Raw genomic sequence first — 25,250 nt, 5'->3', positions numbered from 1 at the left:
CCCCAACAAAAATTTATATGCAAATACGACAAAGCGCTACTTTGCGGTTTTTGGATGACGACGACGACCACTCTGAAGAAGTGCTGCTTCGGGCCATAATCTGCCATAAGACACACCTCTCAAAAAAAAAAGTCTCTAGAACGTGCCGGCCGGTTTTCTGGTTATTTAATCTTCGCATCATCCGGTCAAACAGCGTCACTTGACCCGCGTCCCCGGGTCGTCTTCATCATTTTGAGTGATGTTGTGAGCTGTGACCCTTCCCCCTTGGCTCCTTTTTTTATTGTGATGCACAATATTGGTACTTTTGGACACATTCCGGGCGATCGTAAAATTGGTATAAAAATTTAAGTTTGCCTTTTCGCTTTGGCGGAATCGTGAGCAAACACTTTCCTCACACAATGGGTCGTAAATTTTGGATGAGGAAGTGAGTAGCCCTCCAAATGGGGTCGTTTTACGTTAGTTTGGTTCTGGATATGGCATTACAATTGAAGTTTGGATTAATTTTAAAGCCAAAATATGTTTTTTTAATGAAATTTTGAAATGTTTTGAAGGTTATTTAACTATCATATAAAAATAGATTCAAATCGCAAAAAAACAGCTTTCTATAGTTCTTTGGAAACAATTTTAATGAGATTAGCTGATAATAGGTTTTTAAACAGGATTCCTTGTTTTTTTTTATTTATGGGTATATTTTAAGCCAAAATTTTATGTAAAAACATGCTTCAACATTGAAAATTAAGAAAAACAAAATAATAAAAAATAAGTGCATTTCAATGAGTTTGTCTAACTACAACCTCAATTTTATTTAAAAAAAAACATGGAGTAGGACGGGGCAAATTGAAGAACCAGTCGTTTTGATACAACATTTTTACCTGAAAATTTCATGCTAAAACAAATTTGACGTTATTTATTAATGCAAAATTGAATTTGCAATCGAAAAGTACTTTACAGATTTTTTGATAAAGAGCTCTGTTTTCAAGATATAGCCACCGAAAGTTTTACTATAGCTAAATATTTGCAGGTTTTTCGATTTTTAAAAATAGTGATCATGAGTGACCATTTCTGAATTCTTTTTTTGAAAAGTTCAGAAAATTTGCTATAAATTTGTCTAAGAATCATTGAAGGTTAGACCTCGGGATGCTGAGATACAGTCGCTTTAAGAAAAAGAAACACGAAAATTGAAGTTTTTTAAGTCTCACCCAAACAACTCACCATTTTATAATGTCGATATCTCAGCAACTAATGGTCCGATTTTCAATGTTAAAGTATGAAATATTCGTGAAATTTTCCGATCTTTTCGAAAAAAATATTTTGAAAATTTTTAAGTCGAGACTAACATTTTAAAAGAGCCAAATATTGAATATTACCCATTCTAACGTTCCCATTTTAACCAAAGTTTTATTTTATATTATTTATGTTCGGCGGTATTTGTTCACTTTTTCATAAACAGTTTTTGCAATCATTTTTTGGGTGAGAAATTCCTATTATTTCAGGTTCTGGAAAAGTCGCTAATTCGGGAAAATGGGATTTGAGTGGCCACCCTGTTATTTTTCAGGTTTCTTTTTTCCAATATTCCATAAAATTTGGATGTGTGGCTACCTTGTTCCAAGTTATCGATATATGATTGAATTTATGATTTTTCTCCAAGCCGGATGTTTTTAAATTGACTATCGAGTCTATCTTTCAGTTAATCGTTTAAAAAGTTTCCCAAATTTCAAATATAGCGCAAAAACAGTTTTGTTGTAAATGTGAATTTAAATCTAGAAGTTGGAAAAAAGTAACTGGAAAATTATAAAAAAACAGCAATTAGGCATAAGATAGGCCTCTATAACTACTAATAAAAACAAGGAGTGAACAAGATAAATGCTTATGAAAATACCGAAAGTAAATGAAAAAAATAACAAGTAAGTTTTTCCTAAAACAAACGGTCTCAATATAACTTCCTGAGCACGGAAAAACATATTTATAAAAATGGCAGTAAAAGATTAAAGAGATGAGCAATTCTCTACCAAAACCGGAAATGGATTTTATTTGTATTTTTTGTTTTGGCTCAAACTTTGTGGGGACCTTCCCTATGACCAAAAAAGCCATTTTGCATCATTAGTTTGTCCATATAAATTTCCATACAAATTTGGCAGCTGTTCATACAAAAATGGTACGTATATATTCGAAAATCTGTAACTTTTGAAGGAATTTTTTGATCAACTTGGTGTCTTCGGCAAAGTTGTAGGTATTGTTAAGGACTATTAAGAAAAAAATTGGTACACGGAAAAAAAAATTTCCCGATTTTTTTATTAACTTTTTTTCACAAAAACTCAAATTCCCAAAATACATATTTTTTGATTTTCGAGATTTTTTGATATGTTTTAGGGGACAAAAATCCGCATCTTTTGAGCTATAGAGAAACATGGTCAAAAAATCTGCCGCCGAGTTATGATTTTTTGAAAAACTGGCGATTTTTGGAAAAAATCGAAATTTCATACATAAAATTTTTTTGACCTCATTTTTTAATGCAAAATTGAATTTGCAATCGAAAAGTACTTTACAGATTTTTTGATAAAGGGCTCCGTTTTCAAGATAAAGCCACCGAAAGTTTGATTTCAGCGAAATATTTGCAGTTTTTCGATTTTTAAAAATAGTTACCATGAGTGACCATTTCTCAAAATATTTTTTTTGAAAAGTTCAAAAAATTTGCTATAAAATTGTCTAAGAGACATTGAAGATTGGACCTCTGGTTGTTGAGATACAGCGGCTTAAAGAAAAAGAAACACGAAAATTGAAGTTTTCTAAGTCTCACCCAAACAGCCCACCATTTTCTAATGACGATATCTCAGCAATTAATGGTCCGATTTTCAATGTTAATACATGAAACATTCGTGAAATTTTCCGATCTTTTCGAAAAAAATATTTTGAAAAAAATTAAATCAATACTAGCATTTTTAATGGGCATAATATTCAAAGTTTGGCCTTTTTAAAATGTTAGTCTTGATTTAATTTTTTTCAAAATATTTTTTTCGAAGAGATCGGAAAATTTCACAAATGTTTCATGTATTAGCATTGAAAATCGGACCATTAATTGCTGAGATATCGTCATTAGAAAATGGTGGGCTGTTTGGTGAGACAGAAAACTTCTGTTTCTTTCTTTAAGCCCTGTATCTCAGCAACCAGACAATCTTCAATGTCTTTAGACAATTTTATAGCAAATTTTCTGAACTTTCAAAAAAATATTTTGGAAATGGTCACTCATGGTCACTATTTTTAAAATTGAAAAACTGCAAATAGCTAAAGCTAAGTAAACTTTCGGGTAATCATATCTTTTCGATTGCAAATTCAATTTTGCATTAAATGAGGTCAAAATTTATGTATGAAATTTCGATTTTTCAAAAATCACCAGTTTTTCAAAAATCATAGCTCGGCGGCAGATTTTGACCATGTTTCTCTATAGCTCAAAAGTTGCGGATTTTGTCCCCTAAAACATATCAAAATCTCGAAAACCAAAATACGTATTTTGGGAATTTGAGTTTTTGTGAAAAAAGTTAATAAAAATCGGGAAATTTTTTCCGTGTATATTTTTCTAAATAGTCATAACAATACCTACAACTTTGCCGAAGACACAAATTGATCAAAATTCCTTCAAAAGTTACAGATTTTCGAATATATACGTACCATTTTGTATGAACAGCAAATTTGTATGGAAATTTATATGGACAAACTAATGATGCAAAATGGCTTCTTTGGTCATAGGGAAGGCCCCCACAAAGTTTGAGCCAAATCAAAAAATACAAAAAATAAAAATGGTCGAAATCGGCCGGTTTTGTAGAGAATTGCTCAGATACTCAATAGTTAAAGTTGTGGAATGCTCTGTTATATTTTGATTTATATTAAAAAAATAGTACAAACACTATGAATAAAGCAAGTTTTGTCAACATTTTTATTTTTTTTGGCAAGGAAAATTATTTTTGTAAAAATAATGTTTTTTAGAAACTGATCTTGCACAAGTGATTTTAATTCTTTAGTACTTTTTACAGGAAATACAAATTGATTATTCTAATATGTATTGAATAAGTTCATAGGTTTCAAAGTCGATTTGTTTTGGTAGACTTGACATTGAAACTTCGATGTTCAAAATTGTACTAACGATCTAGCTTCCAACTAAAGGCATTGCCGTAAAAGTCCTAGAAATCGTCAACCTTCAGTCTCTGAACATTAGATACAATGTAGGTTTTTCAGAAGCATAGATATAAGGCTTTCTAAATAATTGAAATAAAGTTATACAAACAGCGGTCTCAATGAATAAACCTTTAAAAACAGCTTGACCTTCGCACAACATAACTGCACCAAACAACAGCCTTGAACTTGAATTACATACTACATTCCAGTTCGTCTCCCTCAAGGACCGAGTATGAAGCATTTGAGTTCATGTTTGGTTGTGGATTAGGGTGGTTGTTAAAACATGTTTCAGAAAATATCTTCTAGGAAAATAAAAAATGTGGATCAGCCTTATTCGACTATGTATATAGCCACCAGTCCAGATCTTTCTGGCACACAATTCGAAGCATTCCCTTTGAAGCAAACGCAAACATCGTTTGGCTTCAGTTCGACAGTTCGTCCATGGAATCTGCTACCACATTTCGCATTCATATTCCTCCCCCAAACTCTGCTGTTGCAGGGCCAAGGATGAAGCATCCCTCTGCCTCAATGCACTTTCATCTACAGTGTAACGAAACGGGCTAGTCACGACCCAGCTGTAAAGCACTCCCTCGGGGGCAGTTCGCAAAGTACGTGCTGAGAAACTTTAGGGACGTAGTTCGGGGATGGCTCCCATTGTGTCCTCTTCTCGAGTCAGTGCAAAGTGAGTTCTCGAGGGTAGTTCGGAGGGCGAAAGTAAATTTCAATTTCATGCTTTATGGTTAATTTATGAGATCGGCGCAAAACGCCCTTGTGCAGTTCCAATCTGGGCTGCTGCTGGCCGTTCTCCTCCATCGTCGTCACGTGATTTGTTTGCCCAAGGCTTTTGATGTGAAGTGCTTGAGCTGGCCTATTGAATGCTTTGGAGTGGAAAGATATGGAATTTGGCAGACAAGAGGGTCCGACGTCATCATAAGCCTCTGATGAATGGTTGATTAAACTTTTGGGTTTTGATCCTAATTGCCTTTCTCGGGACAAGTCACGACTTTGACTGAGGTGCTAAATGTTGAAGCTTAGGAATGTTCCAGTAGTCCAATTTTAATAAGTTGAAGAATTTTTCAAATTTCCGTCAATCAATCTATCAAATCACGACTAATCTGCCACCCATCACAGACGACGACGGTATCAAATTCAGAGCAGCTGATGTAATGAGCCATTCAGAAGTGAGATGTGCTCCGTCGAGAACTGCTGACTCGTTGCCGATGCGGTTGTTTTGATTCTGCCATATTGAATAACCACTCAAAAGCGCCACTTCAATCGGCGGGGTAAGCCATAAATGATGTCACGCGGGATTTCCTCGAAAAAGTGCTAATCAACACTCAAAGTACAGCGTTCAATTAAAGCTCCCAAGGACGGTCCGTCTAAAATATTCAAGAATTCGGTAAATTTATCCCGCAAGATGAAAGAACCATACCGTGTTCATGATTGATTCATGATGTTTAGATTGCCTTTTTAATTATTTGTACTAGAGACGTCTGGTTGGCTCTCCAAAGAAGTGTCGCTACAGCAGATCTCCGGAACGAGATTTACCCCCCCCCCCCCTCCCCCTCCACCAAAACACTGACTGTTGTTTGTGACCGAAGGAAAGTTGTTGTAGCGAGATTTTCCCAGCCACAGTTAGAACACGCTGGGCGCTGGGAGAAACGTGTTTAAACAATTAGCGGGATTGTTTGTTTGGATTTCATGTTACTGATTGGATGCCGGGAGGCTGACACACAGAGAGAAGATGATGACGAGGTTGGGTCTGTTTCTATGGATCAGTGCCAGTGCGTGTCACGAGTAGGGACGGTTGATTTTAAAAGTGAGTTGAACGGCTGACTTGTTGGTATTAACTTGGTAAACTTTGGAAATTGAACTCGCGCTAGGTCATGGAATGATGCACAAAGTAACTAATTCAATTGATTATGTGGGTTAGCTAGAAACTAATATTTTTCGGAGATCAATGATTGAATTAGAAACTTTTTTTTTCATTAGAATATCTTCTTATTATCTTCTCGATCTTTTCTTGTAATGTTTTTTTGATGTTAACAGTTGATTTACCTACTCGCATGATTTAAAAATAGACAATAGATTTTTCATGTCCAAATTTGGTACTTCCTTCAATTCGGGACTAATTTTTTGCCTTCAAATCAAAAAACCTTACCAATATTTTTTTAGAAATAAACTAAAATGTTACACCTTAACCTCAAAGTTCATGAAAGTTGGTCCTCAGAATCATTTTCCCATCATTTACTCTTTTTTGACAGTTCAGGCCTGAAAGGGTTAATACATAGTTTTGAATTTCAGCTTCTGTGTAAATTCATGCAAAATCGTGTGCTCTCTCTTTTTTTTAAATTGATCAACTCAGAGTTATATATCTAATATATGGTGATTTTTGTATCGATAAATATAAAATCAAAGCATATCGGTTCCGTTCGATTTTTTAAACAGTAATTTGGAAATATGTTACTTCCCATGTTCCTTCTTAGACGTCAAGATGGAGGCACTTTTAATTTAATTTCAATGAAGTTGTAAAATTTCAGAATTCTATAGACCCATTTTTTATGTTTTTGTTTTTAAATTAATAATGTTATTCAATATTACATTTAAAAAAATTGCATTCGTTTTTTTAATAACATTTTGATTATTTATAATAAAATGATTTCAAAATTTCACAACGAAGTAGTTGATACTGTGGTTCAAACTTTGGGGGGCCTTTCCTATGACCTAAGTAGTTATTTTGTGGCATCCATACAAAAGTGATACGTAAATATTCGAAAATCTATAACTTTTAAAGGCTGTCTTCGGCAAGGTTGTAGGTATTGATGAGGACTATTCAAAAATAAGTTCGCTGAAATTTTTTTTTCTGATCTCTAAATTAACTCAAAAAAAAACAGTAATTTCCTAAATCTGTTATTTTTAGGGGACAACAAAACCGCAACTTTTGAGTCATAGCACGGACAACATTTTTGCCGCCAATAGCCAATACAATTTTGACTTTAGTTTTTTATGTAAAATTTAATTTGTAATCGAAAAGTACTTTAAATTTTTTTGACAAAGTGCACAGTTTTAAATATAGCAACATAAAGTTTTATATTTACTAGAAAATATCCGTTTTTCGATAGTGTCCATGATTTTCCATTCCTGAAAAAAGGTTTTTCGAAGACTTCAGAAATTTCCATTGAAGTTTGAAGCTCGAATAAAAAAAACAATAATCTTGAAGTTTTTAAAATATAATTCCACATTTTCTTTTGCCAATATCTCAGCAATTCATGGTCCAATTTTCAATGTTAAAATTTTTTTTAATTAAATCCTTAACAACCGATTTTTATTCTTAATTTTCAATGTATAAAAAAGGTTGTATTTACAAATTATTTCAATTTAATTTTGATGAAGTGTAGTGTTTTCAAGTTATAGCATAGCCATTGAGGTTATTCTTTTGGAAAAGTCAAAGTTTGCCCATTTCTTAAAAATACGTTTTCAAAATGCTGAGAAAATTCTGTACATGTTTCTTTTTTGAACTTTGTAGATATGGCTTAAATATATTAAAAAACAGGAAAAAAGGTTTTTTGATCATCTTGCATCTCTAGAACTAATGGTCCAATTTTCTATTAAAAAAATCTCTGCTCTTTGCGAAAATTTCAAAATTTTATAAACAAAAATATATTTTTAATTACTTTTGAAAAATCACATTTTATGATCCGTAGACATGTAAAAAATGTATTTGTGAAAATCTTTTTTTAGTGACAAAAGGTTATATTAATAGTAAAGCAATTTTGTTGTGCATATTTTTTAATGTAGTCTTGGTCTAAACCTACAACTTTACAACTTTCTTTCTTGATGATTTTTGAATTTTCACAAACCATTTTTGTATGAACAGCTGCCAAATTTGAAGGAAAATGATATGGACAAACTGATGATGGAAAGTGATTTATTTACAAAATATTTAATTTTTATTGCTCAATCATGAAAATGTGAATATCGTTTAGAAAATACATTATTTTGTGAAAATTATAACATTGAAAATCTGTACGAAATTTTGCCTTGTTTGATGCCCATTTCGCACATTATGCAAATCGAGAGTTGTCAAAATTTACGGTATCTCGTGTTTTTTTTAAATATTAAATATGCTAAATCATCAACAGAATATGTTTTAAGTAAATGCTTTCAAAGCTTGAGAAGATTCTTAATTTATAAGTTCATTTTAAGAATCTTGAAGATATCCGTAGAAATTATTAAATTCAATTTTTATAATACCAGATAGTATGTTACATTATTGTTTCTTTTGTGCTTGTATAGAGATTTTGAATTTCCTTTCAGTTATGAATGTTTCAGATACTGACTTGGTAGCATAGTAATTGTTTGTTTCAAATCTAGGAAAAGGGTGATAATTGAAATCCGTAGGAATTAATTTTCTCCAAAAGCAACAATCCGAAAAATCAGCTGATCCCAATAAACAAACCATTCATCGACCATTCGTTGCAGGAAGCAATTAGTTCAATTTGAATTCACAAAACGCGTTCGGAAATCCAGTTCAGTAAACCACACTTTGAATCACAATAAACGGACAGGAATTACACCCGTACAAAGCGCCACGTGCTTTGAATTAGGCTAAATAACGCGATCGGCAAGATTGAGTGCGGTGCCGTTGTTTAACATAAGGAAGATAACCAAACATGTGTCGAACGGTGTGACGTTAGTTGAGTGAAAGTTACTGTTTCAAAACACACACACGCCTCGATTAAAACATCCCGTTTTAGGTGGTGCTTCCGGAAGTGGCGTTTTGGCCTCGAGAGGGGGTGTGAGAAACGCAATGAACGCGAAAACGTGCCCAAGTGATTAGTGAATTTTGGATTATTTTTCGTTTTGTTTTTGTGACATTTGTTTGGCGAAATAACTGTGCCATTCAATTTTGGGGTGTTGAAAGTAAAACGATGGAAGTGTGCTGTCTGAAAATGGCATCCAGATGCAGGTGAGTGTCAAGGTGGATTTTTTTTTTCGTAATATATTCATGCGGGATATTAACAGAACAAACTGACGACAAGTAGTGCTGACGGGAAATGTAAACACTTTTGAGTTTGAGAGTACACACCCGGGTCGAAATTCAACGTTTGCGAGAACATGACTCTTGCGACGTGGCTCTTTATTCTCCACTTGGGTGGTAAATAGTGTAGCATCAACAGTAGTGTGTAAGGTAGAGAATTGACACGTTACTGTTGGTGTACACAATTAGAAGAAAAACACAGATAATAAATGGTTTTGTTTGATGTCGGTTGTATAAGATGTTGTGTATTTTTGTGTGTGGAAATGTCAAAGGGGAAATGACTAATGATGTAAACTGACATCATATTTTTGAAGGGTTTAGGTATAGCTTACAATTAAGACTATGCCATGAGCTAATGAGAAACAAAAAAAATCTTTTTTGAGTCAAACCTAATCATTTTCTTCGACTTTTGATAAAAAAAATACTTGTGAGGACTATCTCTTTTTACTACTTAGGACTTAGATAAGCTTATACTTTTTCTTAATTTCACTGCCGGTCAGCGCATACTGCTATTTAAATGCTCTCCATTCTTTCTCGATGGTCTCTAAGATATTGACAACCAACTGTATAACGAACATTTTGTATCTAAAACAACATTTACCCTAATATTGACACAATTTAATCACACTTTCGCAAACTTCCCAGCATCACTCATATCACGTTGCATCCATAAAGTTTTCCACGTGAATGTAACGATTACCATCACCATTCCAAGGGAAACCCCTACCTGCTTAGCCGGCTAGACGGTTTCCGGTGGAATTCGAGCTATTTCCACCCCACTGTCCAAGGTCATCCCATCTCTTGTCCGGCGTGACTGCCCGAATCACCGGAAGGGCGGAAATTACCGAAACGTGTTTTATTCACTGCGTTCAGAACACTATTCAGAGGCTAGTTTTTTTATTTGCACCAGGAAAGGTAATCACGATCATCATCAACAACGGGTTAGGGGAGGATTTGTTTTCATCTGTTATAAAAATAAAAAAACGGTGGAAATAAAGTTCGCTCGTCAAATTAAACCAGGTAATGACATGGATTCAGCTTTGTTTACGGCGGCAGTTTCCCGCGGCCAGTCGTTGAAATCGCCATGTTCATGGGGATGTACTGAAATATGACAAAAGTGGGTTTGTTGGCGGAGGGCGAAAACGGTGAGGTTGGAAATTTGAGCGTTGTTTTGGGCAGCTCGGGTAGTTTGCCAGTTTGAGGCTTGGTGTACAGTGTTGAACGGAAGTGTTCAACCGTTGGTGAATGACCCCATTGCTGTGTGACACGTTGCATGGCCCAGGTTGGTTGGGAGGCCCTGACCTTGACATTCATGTCGCGGAAAGCCGTTTTTCATGCACATTTTCATTTCCCAGTATAAAAACAAGAATAACAAAAACAAATAATGAGAAACATGAGCCATGATATGCCATGTTGGTTGGGGCCACGAGGTGGTCGTTTAATGGCGGTTGTTTCTGAGTTGTTTATTCTAACTAAATTATGATATAGAAAAAAACCGGGGGACTGATTTTGATGAAATCGCGCGCGCTTAGTCAGTCAGTCCCATAAGCGGTAATCCATTTTCGAGCTCAGATCTGGTTGCGTGCTCGAAGCAATTAAGGGTAATTTGTTTGCAAGTCAGCTGACTTTGGGATTTAGGGTGATTTCTAGTTAGAGCATATAAAAGTAAATCATTTAGGGAAAATTAATTGACTTTTCAACAAGTTGAAATCCATGTTGGTGGCCGAGAAATGAATATTTCTTATATATATTTTAAATTAAATGATTTCGATCATTTATCTCAGTTGACTCAAGTGCATAAATTCACATCTTCGCCAAAACATTTCAAGCAAACTGTGCCATCGTTACATAAACTGAACCACGGTAATAACTTGCAGCTCTATTCTGTTAACAAGCTGGAACGTAGCAGGCTCCGGGATCTAAACCTAGAATGAATCGGTCTAATAAATCACCCGATTCAACTGTGACTTATTAGCTGACAGGCAGCAGGGTTACAATAAAATTGCCAGCCCAGACGGCCGTTCCCGTTCTCGGCGATCGCTATCTGATAAATGAAGCATTGCACGATACAATGCAACGTGTGATGATGTAAACGTGATTATCTCTAGTTAGTCAACTGAGTTAAAAAGTGTTTCGAACAAATTACTCTGATTAGCCAAGGGTTACAAAAAATTAAACCACGTGATCAGGGAACCTGTATTTATAACAAACCTAGTAGGCAAGCATCTCCCAAGCAAAGATACCCGATGGATCTGAATGAAAGTCTACCGCGACAGTAGCGCATATACACGAAGGGAGGATGATCTAGTGCTCCACGACGATCTGCGCGCCCTATTGGGAGCGTGCAATTCATCACGTCAATTAACGGCGCGAATGCATCGCCCGGGAAAGGGGATTTCAGCATCGCACAACGGCCTACTACTGTTTGATTCTCCTACGCGACGGGCTGATCTGGAGTAATTGATGGGCGATTGCAGTTCTAGGTGGAGTTGCTTTGTCGGTAGATTAATGTCAATTGGGGGGATGAGTGGAAATATTATTTTTTTCAATAAACTGTCGATTGAGCTGTCATTAGGTTGATTGAAAGCATAACAAAGTTTTAACTCTTGCAATGACAGCACTAATTGCTGCCAATGAACGATTAGGAGGGTTCAAAATAGTGCAATTTTCAACTGATAAGATGGTTTAATCAGTTCAAAATAACCTGTAAGGAATTAAATTCAAAGTATAGCTCAACTATCAACCTGAAAATGATGCGCAGTTGGTTCAGCGGGGATGATCGAGAGTCCCGCAAACGACTCGGGAATAGCAATTATTTCGCGTCAATTGCTGATTACGTATAGCACGGGGTGCAATTACCGCCCTGTGGAACATTATTGCACGGAACGGTTGTTTTCAAATCTTGATAAAAAGACTGCAATTTTTTATAGATAATAATAAATCTTGCCAAGAGGGTAAAGTTCACTTTTTGAAAAACTTTGTGCATGTTATTAAAAAAAATGCAAGTCTCAACTGACATAAGACTTTTTTATTTGTCAGAAAATGAAGCGAAAATGTCTTTAATTATACATTTTTATCAGTCGAATATGTTTATGTTGAAGCATATTTTATTCAAGCCTACAGAATTCCGAGAACCCTAAATTACAAAAAAAAAAGATTTTGATTAAAAATTATGAATATAAGTATCTTTCTTTTTCATCATATTTTTATAAAATTTTACAAATCACAAAAAAAAATAATACAAGGGATCGCATAAAAAAAATTAAACCTTAAGAAAAAAAAATATATTTTTATGAAATTTCAGATATTTTGCAGCTTATATATTTAAGAGAGAAGTAACTATGACAAGAAAAATGAGAAATTTTCGGAAGTCTTAGGTGACACTCTCTGGCTCAATTCCTTAGGCTAAATTATACAAACAAGGGAAGAATAGTTCTACTTTTGGCACTTAAATTTGGAAAGAATTTGGAAATTTGGAAGATTATTCTTATTAATAAAATGCTTTTAAAAAGATAAAAATCATTTAGTATTTTTTTCTCCACTGAATTTGTTCAAAGCAACGTCATGATTTGAAATCCGGATACTTAGTAGCATATCATTTTGGTTATAGCTGGCAAAAAACCATGTAACAAGTTGAAAATGTAGAAATATCATCAGAATGTAGTATAAACAGTCAGTTTTAAGAGAATGCATGCAAAACATGTCTATTGTAACAAATTTTCATCAGAATTTAAAATTAAAATGACTTGTTGTGCTTCAAATCCCGGACACTGATAAAAGCTGATTCGAATTCCGGACACTCGATTTTGCTTATGAACCGCACAAATTTGGACTGAAATGTTGGTTAAAGGCAATCTTTAGGTCTCAAATCAGCTGTTTACATCAAAACAATCAATATTTTATATGAAAATTTGTTAGAATTTAAGAAAATCAATCCCATAAATTTCTGCTTTGCCTTCCCGGTGCATCGGACGCCTATGAAATATTTCAGTGAAATGTTTCCCTTTTTGGTCAACTTTTAATTTTATTTTATATAATTGTTTTGGCATTAACTACAGCGTTCAAAAAAACTTTAAATGAAAGTTGATGTTAGATTTCATCAAATAAAACAGTTTTGACATTCATAATGCGAACTTATATCCAAATAATGGATAAAACAAAATGAGGTGTCCGGGTTTCGAAGCGTCCGGGAATTCGAATCATGACGTTATTCAAATTTAAAGTATTTGTTTTAAAATTTTATCCAAAAATGCATTCGTAGCGATTAGAATTTATCAAAACACAATGAATTTGTGTACTGATCCGTTTGACTGAAAAGACAAAAACCTTTTTTTTAATAATTGAGCAAATGATGGCTGATTTGCAGTTTCCTGTCTTTCTTGGGCAGTATTTCACACGCCCAAACTGTTTAGAACCTCCATCAAATTGATGCTTCAACCCATTCTTGGTCAAACAAACCATTAAGCCGATAATTTCGCTCAGCTGCTCGTCCAAGCGGCATTAATTGTGTGTGTGTGCCGTCCGTCGTCTATCCAATTTATGAGAGTGCTAAAACGCTTCAATATTTCAAACAAAAAAACATGCTATTGCTATTTATAGTAAGGGGTTGTGTGCAATAACCATTTGGATTTAAACAAATTCTGTCACCCAACCTGGAGACTGCACGCCGTACGTCACCCCCCGGCGTCGGCGTGGTCTTGGAAAACAAACATGGATATTACCACTCCAATTCTAGTGTGAGGTTAATCAAACATAAATTCCCAGCAGTGGGAAAAAGCTCTGGCATTTTTTTTGCTCTCTGTTGCAGCGTCATGAATTTTCATCGAGAACTGCTCGCGCGCGATACAAATTATGAAACTAATTTGCACTCGATTGTGGACATCGCAGTACGCCATGTCAAGTCCACCCAGTCCGCGTTTTTGCCGCGCAGGCCGTTCTTGGCCATTCCGGTACATGTGTTTTGTGTCTGTGTACAGCGCTGCGTTTTGATATGTTTGGCGATAATTAAGAACTCATATCTCGCTGACCCAATAATAATTAATTCATCAATTGAGGTTAATCATTTATGTTCACGCCGTCGTCGACATCGACGGCTGTGCGTTTCTTGTGAAGTGTTGCGTTGAGAAACTGCCTGATGGCCTACTGTTTGCAGTAGATTCTGTACCCATGGTAACCTGAGAAATTCCTCTCCGCCGTCTATCAGTCTCTGTAGATGGTTTGCTAAGATCGAGAGCGATAGCGAAAATCACAAGCACATGTTAAATGATTTTCTTCTGTTCAGTCAGTTTGAACCGTGTTGATGTTGGTCGCGTGCAGCCAAGATCCATTCGCGTACATGTTTAGTCAAAGCTAGTTAGACGACTGCATTTCACTGCACGGGACGGTCTCAGCAAGTCAGCACAGCGATAAAAAGGGCAGAAAACACAGATTTATGATCGATAATGACGGGTGTGGAATGGGTTTTGCAACTGCGAGTGAGAGCACACGCAGTTGAAGACCTGAGCAGGACAGGGCATGGCAGGCAGCTCAGCGGTCGTTCTCGACTGTAATCAGGGAAATTGGCCTCATCTTTTTCGCTGCTAGCGCAGCAGGCCATGCTGCGGCGACCTGATGCAGAGTGTTATTGATTGGATATTTACAAGCGTAATGGTTTGCATTTTCAAATTAGTCTCAGTAGGCCGTTTGCTTGTAGTAGGGTTAACGAGGGGTTATGCTGGATTGTTATTTTAGTAATAATTTGAATTATATGAATACTCAATATAGGGGACATTCTCGTATGTTTGGCAGGTTAAGCACTAGTTCCTAACTCTATTCAATTAGCTGATTTTCACCATTTATTTTTTTTTGTAAAACTGTGATAGTAACTTGATTGCTCACTTCCTATTGTGCTATTTATCACTCGATTTCTGTTGAAAAAGATGTAATAGAAAGTCAAAGTGCTGATATGGCAACATTGAGGCACGATGGAGTCAGCTGTTCCCCTATATCCTTAACTTAAAACTGAGTGAGACTCTTTCTTTTTTTACAGTAAACATAAATAAACTGGTCTTATTTGTTTTTTAACTGAGGCCATTTGATTATTTTTTTCTCCCGCATTCAACTTTGAACGTGCTATTAAAAATTGGGACGGCTAAAAATATATGTTTGTGAAGTTTTAGCCGAGAGAATATTTTAAGCATGATGACTTGCCGTTGCTAATCGAAGTCGTGAGATAAGATAGCTTCCCTAAACACCTAACCTAGGTCACTTAAGCGCTTACAGAAGAGTATTAGATTCCATTTTTATCTGGTAGATAAGTATTCGAAATTTACGGGTTTGCAAAATAAAGTCGAGCAAGTTTGGCGTCAGCTTGTCACACTTGTACACACAAAAAGTCCAAAGATTGCACTTGAATCTTATCGACCACCCATCGGACTGAACGAGCACAATTTTGATTGATAGCACTCCATCAATTCTTATCGACCACCCAAGATGGGCAAAACACAGAGTCCCAATGATTCATTGCCGATAAGTAGGCCGCGTCCAGAAGAGTACTGACCACCACCGGCTTGGCCAGGATCCGTCGCTAAATTCAATCAAATTAGAGACACCAATAATAAAAAGTACACCCAAACGATGATTGATGGACAGCACGGCCTACTGCGCGATCAGCTGTGTCGACTGTCACAGCGTCGTTAAAAAAGCAAACAAACGGTTTTGTGACGTGTCACGCTTTTAAAGCCACGTGCCTAAACGCTCCTCGCTGACATGTTTGTTGACAAGCATCCGCGTCGACTCTGAAAATATAGACCTGCCTGCCCGCAGCATGATTCGATGAGGTTCGCGGTTCACCTGGCTTTGCTGGGCTGAGCCCAAGGTAATTTATCATCCCTCGTTTTGACAACGGTGGAAAACAAACACGGTTTTTCCCCTCCGTGTGGGCTTTTTCCCTTCTGTTTTTGATCGGGTGGGTGGCGTCAAGGATAAAGTTAAAAGCTTCGATGCTGGTCGTAATGGCAAGTTTGCCTTATATGCCAACACATATCAACATTTTCAATAGAGGAAAAACTCGTGACGTCAGAAATGAACTCAAATCACTCTAAGTTCATTTTGTGAGTGACTTTAACATTTTGGCCTAGCTTGACAGCTACATTGTCCCCAGTTTTTCTGTGGGAGAGAAAAGGAGGCGAATACTTTATTAAAATCATACCTGTCAAAATTCCTAGCCTAAAAATTTTGTCGTGAGTTGCTTTTCTCCTCTATTGCAGATAAGCCAGTTTTCCGACTATGGCCATACTCTCACGCCGCCCGCATACCGAATCGGATGGTTGATGGCTAAACAAGGATCCTTGTCGAGCGATTGATTCACCTGTTAGAGTGCTGGTTGACGTCCGTTATTTTTCCCTCCCCGACTTTGGGCATAGTACAGGACAAAAAAAAAAAAAAGAAAAATGAGCCACCTTTGATGATGGAACGTGCGGGTGCGGACCATCACGTCATCAATTTTCCCGACCCAACATTCCACCGGTGACCAAGTAGGCTGGCGACTGCAGTCTTCGGGGTGATTTGGGAGCGTTAAGACACGTGTGTGGATTCGCAAATCGGGCGTGGGTTGCTTTGGATTTTGGTATTTTGGGTGGACGCAAAAATATGTTACATTCAATACCTTCCCGGAAAATTGTTTCAAACTTTGATGTGAAAATTTCTTACATTTTTTGCAGGCCAACAAGAAACATCAAGGACATTACGCAGCTGTCGACGGCCGGTGCGTCCCACGATTGCGGTTCCCTGTCCCGGGTTGTGATGGTGCGGAAAACGGATCAGCGCGTTATCAATCATAAGGGTAGTCAAAAGGTAGGTGAAAAAATAGACGCATTATTTTAAAAAGTTGTTACTATTGTATTCAGATAAATTAACTTGCTTTTTACATTTATTTAACTAGAATGGCCACACATGTCGGGAAAGCGGGAAATTTGTCAAAATCCGCAAACAATGCGGAAGCGTCGGAACTTTCTGATTTTTTTTTGCCAAAAGTCGGTATATATCGGGAATCCCACCATACCTGTTTGAAAAATATTTTTTCAATTTTTTTTTTTCAAACTTAAAATCTAAGGTTCATTTTACTATTTTAATTTATTTAAGAATGAAAATGCAGTTGAAATCTCTTTCTGAAAATAGAGCTTAATTTCAACGATTATGACCAACGTAAAGTTCAGTTTCATTCTTCCACAATATTTGAAATCGGTTAAGTTTGGAGAAAGATTGTGTGTAGGAATTTTTTTTTAAATATCAAAGCAAATTTTATAAATATTCATGTAGGCGCTCACAAATCTATTTATAGAATTTGCTTATTAAAAAATCGCATCAAGTGCGATTTAGAATTTTTTATTTAACTTGCTTTTCCAATGAACTTTATAAATCAACATTTATTTTCAAATTTAATATCAAAATCTTCAAAATTAACTTATTAAAGCACAATTTTACACGAATTTCTGTATATCTCGTTTTTCTAAATATGTATTAATCTTGCTCGGAAAAAGAACTTTTTATATCGACTTAGAATCAATATTAAGCAAAAGTCTCTGTGTATGTCAATATTTGGCAAACAAAATCTTGCAAATATTATTATTTAAATTTATTAAATAAAATGTTCGATGAATGATTTGCAAGAATTCTTTAGGTAAAAATGCCTATTTTATAGATTCTGAAAAAGTCTGGAAGTCTAGAATTCGAAAATGTGTTTTGAGTAGCCACCAGCCACAGACAGAAAAAAACATAAAATTTTGGGAAATCTTAAAAGATACCCCCTGGCTTGATTCTTTGGGTAAAAATATTTATTTATTTTAAAATTGTATGTCAAACAACTTTGTCGAATACAGCAAAATGATCCATGGTCCATCCTGACGAGTTATTCGCGATTAAAAGAAAAGATTTTGCCTAGTTTTTATTTTTTATTTTTGTTTAAACAATGGAGTCAGAAGGTATCCTCGATGTCGATTTTTGTTATTGTCACCTTAGTGGGTACCTATACTGTCTATACAAAAATTGTCTAGTAAATATACAAAAATCTGCGTCTCGGGATATTTTTTATTTGAAAAAATGATTTGATGGTTATCGTTGAAAATAAATTCATTTCATCGAAAACTATTCTTAATGATACAGATTTTAAAAATGTTTTCACAGCACTTTTTTTTTAAATTAGAAATAAATAAATAAATTGATCGCTCTGTCTACAGCATTGCCTGGGCGTTCTCGATTGCGAGATTCCTACTCGAAACTAGGTGTCCGAAGGCTTGATTGTTGAGGCAATTGCAAACCTCTTTTTCCACCAATGCCCATCCAGGGATTCGAACTGACGACCTTTGGATTGTGAATCCAGCTGCCTACCAGCGACTCCACCGAGGCAGGAGACCCAGGGAGACGACTCCTACACCTGGATTGAGCTAAAGATCTAACCTGTAGGTTAGACCGGGGCCAACATTTACTTCCTCGTCCGACGGAAGGCATGATCAGACTAATCTCGTCTCGAAAGATGCACCCGAGCCCTTTATGGATCCTAAAAAAATCCAAATCAAAAATACATCAAAAAATCAGGTTTTTTTGCGCAAATATTGAGAATCACTCAGGAACATTTCATTTTGTAATTGTTAAATGAGATGCGACACATTATTCTTCACTGGAATTGTTAATCAAAAGGAAACCCGCCAACTTTGATTAACTGTCTACCTGTTGCATGAATACGTAATTTGATCACATCGATTGTTGGGAGAACTCCGCGTCACATCCAGGGCCTGGGCTGCGTCCGTCAAAGTCTCCAGACGTGCACCAAAACCGACGACGTGTGCACCAATAAACACCTATCCCAATCACCTGAAATGTGAGCCAATCGCGGGCTGGAAGTTACGACTTCCTTTCCTTTTAACTGTATCAATAGTGCACTGTGGTTCATGTGGGTGTGGTCAAAAATTGTTTTTTTTTTATCTTCTTCGCTAGTCATGGATAGAAAATAATCGAATATTAATAATCACTAAAAAAGCAAATCCAAAAATTTCAATCATCGACAGTATGCCGACATGAGAGCAAATTGTGGCAAATTTATCGTCACCAATCAAAACCACATAAAGGTGAATTTATCGCGGTGATCATAAACCGAAAGCACATCCGCTCTCAAACCACAACCCCACTGGAATCGCCGGAGCAGGCAGGGGGAGGGCATGAAAACTTATGTTCATTATTTTGTAAGTTTGTTTTTTTTCGAATATTGCCTTTTTTGTCGTTTGCTGGTTTCTGGTGGTTGGTGTGCAACTTGTTTTCGTGTGGTAATTTCGAAGAAAGGCCCAAGCCTTAGTCGAAGCAGGCTGCGGTGAATATTTGCGATATGAGAGTTCAGGTTTGTTTTTATTGAAATGGGCGCTGCTACAATGTTGGCGGTAGCCTGAATCGAAGCAAGCCTCTTGGGAAAAAAAGGTTCCCGTCTCATCGCCTGCTAGCGTTGAAAAAGAGTCATTGAGTCGAGTGATTTATTGGACTGTTTAAGCGAGAAAAAAAATCAAAAAGAGCGATTCAAAGAAAAGCGAGCAACTTTTTACTATTTCATTGGGGAAAATGAGAACGGAAAGCAGACAATGAAATCTGTAGGAAAGTGTGGGGGAAACCCCCGAAGTAGAATTTTCCCTCACTTTGGAAACTTTGAGGCTGAACGACCTTGCAGAGAATAGTTGGCAGACACTGGAAACGGAACGAAAAGTTTTTCCCTACAGTTTTACTAGAAACTAGTGCGGGGTAAATGAGCAAACTCCGCATGACCTCGACTAAGTTCACGATTGTTCTGCCAACAAGTCTCGTAAAAATCAATGGAACATGATGATGTGTTTCGGAATTTTATTGGGTTAGAACGGTCGGGCATAATTTTGCATACTTTCAGGCGATCATCAATAATATTTTCTCATAAAGCATGTTTTCATGAAAGTGCTAAAAATAATTCTTCCAATCAAAGTGAAAGCCATTATCCGAAAATTCGCAATCAATTTGGAAATCCCTCAATAGAGCTGGCGCGATCCAATATCGGTGTAACACGCACCGCCGGGAAAGCCAATCTTTTCATCTCGGAATCCGTTTTTTTTTTTTTTTTTTTTAATTTATATTTATTCAAATTTCTTTTCCATGTACATTCATTCAGTTAAAATATTATTGAGTGTCCAATCATAAACGATGACTTTTCACCTCAATTTTAAATACTAGCAACATTCATTTATTCATGAAATATTGTAGCTTTCGCTATTCAGTGATTTCAAATGTAGGAGGTCCTACATGTACAAAAGGGAAAAGGGATACCTTAAAACTAACTTATAAACTATATAAAGAGCGGATCAATGCAGCTGAAGACTGCAATGATTTTTGTCGAAATGCATCAATTATCTTATTGGACATAACATCCAAAGTGTCAACTTCGGCTAATTGATGAAGTTCACTGGTGCTGAACCAGGGAGGAAGTTTCAGAATCATTTTCAGAATTTTGTTCTGAATCCTCTGAGTTTTTTCTTCCTGGTTAAGCAACAGCTTGTCCAGATCGGCACAGCATAAAGCATGGCAGGTCTGAAAATTTGTTTATAAATTAACAGTTTATTCTTGAGACAAAGTCTAGAATTCCTGTTTATAAGTGGATACAAACATTTAATATATTTGTTACATTTAACCTGGATACTTTCAATGTGATCCTTGTAAGTAAGGTTTTGTCAAAAGCAAGTCCAAGATATTTCACTTGATCCTCCCACTTTAAATTTACCTCATTCATCTTTATAATGTGATGACTTTTGGTTTAAGAAAATCAGCCCTTGGTTTGTGAGGAAAATAATAAGTTGAGTTTTTGCAGCATTTGGAGTAATTTTCCATTCTTTCAAATAAGAATTGAAAATATCCAAGCTTTTTTGTAATCTTCTTGTGATGACACGAAGGCTTCTGCCTTTGGCGGAGATGCTTGTGTCATCAGCAAAAAGTGATTTCTGACATCCTGGGGGCAAATCAGGCAAGTCAGAAGTAAAAATATTGTATAAAATTGGACCCAAAATGCTTCCTTGAGGGACGCCAGCACGTACAGGTAGTTGATCAGATTTGCTATTCTGATAACATACCTGCAGAGTACGATCCGTCAAATAATTTTGAATAATTTTCACGATATAAATCGGAAAATTAAACCTTTTCAATTTCGCAATCAAACCTTTATGCCAAACACTGTCAAATGCTTTTTCTATCTAGAAGAGCAGCGCCAGTAGAATAGCCCTCAGATTTGTTGCTTCGAATTAAATTTGAAACTCTCAACAACTGATGAGTAGTTGAATGCCCAAGGCGAAATCCAAACTGCTCATCAGCGAAAATTGAATTTTCATTAATGTGCGTCATCATTCTATTAAGAATTATTCTTTCGAATAATTTACTAATAGATGAAAGCAAACTAATGGGCCGATAGCTTGAGGCTTCAGCAGGATTTTTATCCGGTTTCAAAATCGGAATTACTTTGGCATTTTTCCAACTACTGGGAAAATATGCCAAATCAAAACATTTGTTGAAAATTTTGACCAAGCAACTTAAAGTTGCTTCTGGTAATTTTAATTAAAATGTAAAAATGCCATCCTCACCAGGGGCTTTCATATTTTTAAATTTTTTGATAATAGATTTTATTTCATTCAGATCCGTATTAAAAACTTCATCTGATGAAAATTCTTGTTCAACAATATTCTGAAATTCTATTGAAATTTGATTTTCAATAGGACTCAAAACATTCAAGTTGAAATTATGAGCACTCTCAAACTGCTGAGCAAGTTTTTGAGCTTTTCCCATTAGTTAATAGAATATTATCACCATCTTTTAAAGAAGGGATGGGTTTTGAGGTTTCTTAAGAACCTTTGAAAGTTTCAAAAAGGTTTGGAATAAGGTTTAATTTGTTCGACATCTCTTGCGAACTTTTCATTTCGCAGGAGAGTGAATCTGTGGTCAATAACCTTTTGCAAATCTTTTGAATTCGCTTCAGTGCAGGATCACGAGAACGTTGATACTGTCTTCGGCGAACATTTTCAGACGAATCAAAAGCTGAAGATCGTCATCAATAATGGGAGAATCAAATTTGACTTGGACTTTAGGAATAGCAATATTCCTAGCATCCAAAATTGCATTAGTTAAAGATTCCAAGGCTGAATCAATATCAGCTTTGGTTTCTAAAACAAAATCATGATTTAAATTATTCTCAATATGATGCTGATACCTGTCCCAATTAGCTTTGTGGTAATTAAACACAGAACTATTGGGTCTGGTAACTGCTTCATGAGAAAGTGAAAAAGTTACTGGAAGATGATCAGAATCAAAATCAGCATGAGTCACTAAAGGACCACAATACTGACTTTGATTTGTCAACACCAAATCAATTGTTGATGGATTTCTAACAGAAGAAAAGCAAGTTGGCCCATTCGGGTATAAAACCGAATAAAGACCAGAAGTGCAATCTCTGAACAGAATTTTACCATTGGAATTTACTTTTGAATTATTCCAAGATTGGTGTTTGGCATTAAAATCACCGATGATCAAAAATCGAGATCTATGCCGAGTAAGTTTATTCAAATCCCCTTTGAAATAATTTTTATTTTCCCAGTGCATTGGAATGGCAAATATGCAGCTGCAATCATAATTTTCCCAAAAGAAGTTTCAAGTTCAATGCCCAAACTTTCAATAACTTTTAACTTAAAGTCACGTAACGTGCTATAAGTCATACTACGGTGGATAACTATTGCAACTCCACCGCCATTTCGATTCATTCGGTTATTAGTTATAACTTTATAATCTGGATCACTTTTCAAATAAGTGCCAGTTTTTAAAAATGTTTCGGTTATAACAGCAACATGCACGTTATGAACTCGTAAAAGTTGAAAAATTCATTTTCTTTCGCTTTTAAAGAGCGAGCATTAAAATTCATAATATTGATGGAATTACTTAGATCCATGATTAAACTTCAGGGTAAGAACAACATCATTCGCAAATTTTAATCCAATCTGGATAGCTTCCATCATGGATGTAGCATTACTCATTGTTTGAATCAAACCAAACAGTGAGTTTTGCAAAAAGTCATTTTTCAAACGTAACATCGCCGAGATCAGAAGATCCCAAAGCGTTGCCAGCAGAAACATTTTCAAATGAAATTTGAGGTACCTGGCCAATTTCAGGAAGATTGGTAGAGGATTTAAAATTTTGGATGAACCTGAAACAGCGTTAGCATAAGAAATGCCGTTGCCTGTTTCAATGGTAGAAGTATTTTTCTAGCTCTTCATTCGAGGAGACAGCACGAACGTTTGATTTAAAGATGCAGGTACAACCTGACTTTGAGAAAATTTCGGTTTGGATTTCGGCTGATGCTTAGCACGAGAATCCAAAACCTTTTTCTGATGGGGCAATCCCAGAAATTTGATTTGTGATTTCCACCACAATTTGCACATTTAAATTGGGTGACTTCTTTCACGGGACAATTGTCCTTGTCGTGAGAAGAATCCCCGCAAACCATGCATTTTGGAACCATGGCGCAATGATCAGTACCGTGACCGAATGCCTGGCAACGCCGGCACTGGGTCAGATTCTGGCCATTACCGCCATGTTTCTTAAAATGCTCCCACTACCCGTACATGGAACAAAAACTGAACTTTGTCCAAAAGTTTCAAATTGTTGATTTCATTTCTGTTGAAATGAATCAGATAAAATTGTGAAGTCAAACCAAAGCGAGAAATATTCCCGTTTGATTTTTTCTTCATTGGTATTACTTGGGATGGGGCAAAGCCAAGCAACACCTTAAGTTCGTTTTGATCTCATCCACCGACAAGTCGTTGGAGAGACCTTTCAGGACCGCCTTGAATGGACGAGCATTCTTGGTCTCATACGTGTAGAAATTGTGTTTGTGGTTTTCAAATAACCAACAAAAGTTTGGTGATCTTGTAAAGATTCCGTCAACAAGCGACATTCTCCTCTTCGACCAAGCTGGAACGAAACCTTCAAATTGCAAGTTTCCTTGCAATTCTTCAGTTGCGTTCGAAAGCTGGCCAAATCGGAGACGGAAGTCACTACAATTGGCGGAGCCTTTACTCGTTTCTCGACGGCAGAAGGCTCAGTACGAGGAGAAGGTTCCTTGTCATCAGTTTCGGATAAAACACCGAAACTGTTTGTCAATGGAATTGGAGGATTGACCTCACATTCAGAATCAGAATCAGACCTCAGAAGAGGCTGTTTTCTTTTTCTGTTTCCGTTAGCCGGTTTAGCGTTCAAACGCTTCACCGACGTAACGACCAAATCTTCAGAAGATTTGCGTTTACCTTTGTTTTGACGCATTTTGCAAGCAAAGTTCTCTTAAAAAGATGGCTTCGTTTGTAAAATACAACAAAATTTCAGGTGGTGTTAGTCTTGAAAAGACTGTTTAGAATTTTGGAAAATAACTCAGGTAGTCTTTAAAAAGACTGTGAATTTTGTTTTGAAATAACTCTGAGCTTAGGTAGTAAAAAATACCGCAGCTCTAGTGTCCGTTCACCACGAAGGTTCGCAAGACACTCATCTCGGAATCCGTTGATTGCCGGTGTGCTTTCTGTTCTCGATTTCAATAATCTCCGGCCTTGAGAATAACCAACCGGAACGGGGTTTGAAGCCCTATGGGAAATTTGAGTGCAAAACGGTTCTACGTGATTGGGGATTAACCAACTTTGTTTTTTTTATTGCTTGTTTCGTTTAATTTGTTCTTTTCAGAAAAATATTAGAGTTCAAATGCTGATGAAAGAAATTACTTTAAATGTTGAGCAAAAATTCAGCAAAAATTAAGCAAAATGTTTAGAATTATTACCAAAAATGTTGTAGTATAGAAGAATGTGCAAATTTATTGGAAATTTATTTTATGTATTTTTTTTCAAATACTTTGAGTGTACTATTTTATCTTTTCAAATAAATGCCATTTTTGAGCTATGGCTACTTGGTCAAAACTCATTTGACAATGTTGCCATTTTTTTTGGAAAAAAAACCACTGTGGTAAAAAAAGATATCG

The 25,250-nt window shown here is 36.1% G+C and overlaps 1 protein-coding gene across 5 annotated transcripts in view; it reads left to right on the top strand.

Moving 5' to 3' along the window:
- LOC6031134 overlaps window positions 1–25,250 on the top strand; it is a 34,603-nt gene that overhangs the window by 5,641 nt on the left and 3,712 nt on the right. For 2 of the 5 annotated variants that reach the window (XM_038266200.1, XM_038266205.1), the window contains exons 2-3: window positions 8,928–9,139; window positions 16,912–17,044. In XM_038266200.1, coding sequence (XP_038122128.1) covers window positions 9,102–9,139; window positions 16,912–17,044 — 171 coding nt within the window. In that variant the 5' untranslated portion in view covers window positions 8,928–9,101. Of the gene's footprint in view, window positions 1–8,334; window positions 9,140–16,911; window positions 17,045–25,250 lie in introns of those variants that run through there. The other 3 variants (XM_038266201.1, XM_038266203.1, XM_038266202.1) reach the window with 3 other exon arrangements.

This window comes from Culex quinquefasciatus, chromosome 3 (assembly GCF_015732765.1).
Source record: "Culex quinquefasciatus strain JHB chromosome 3, VPISU_Cqui_1.0_pri_paternal, whole genome shotgun sequence".
In the NCBI taxonomy this organism is placed as follows: Eukaryota; Metazoa; Arthropoda; class Insecta; order Diptera; family Culicidae; genus Culex; species Culex quinquefasciatus.
The sequence above is the reverse complement of the archived record's forward strand: the minus strand, read 5'-3'. Positions and strand labels throughout refer to the sequence as shown.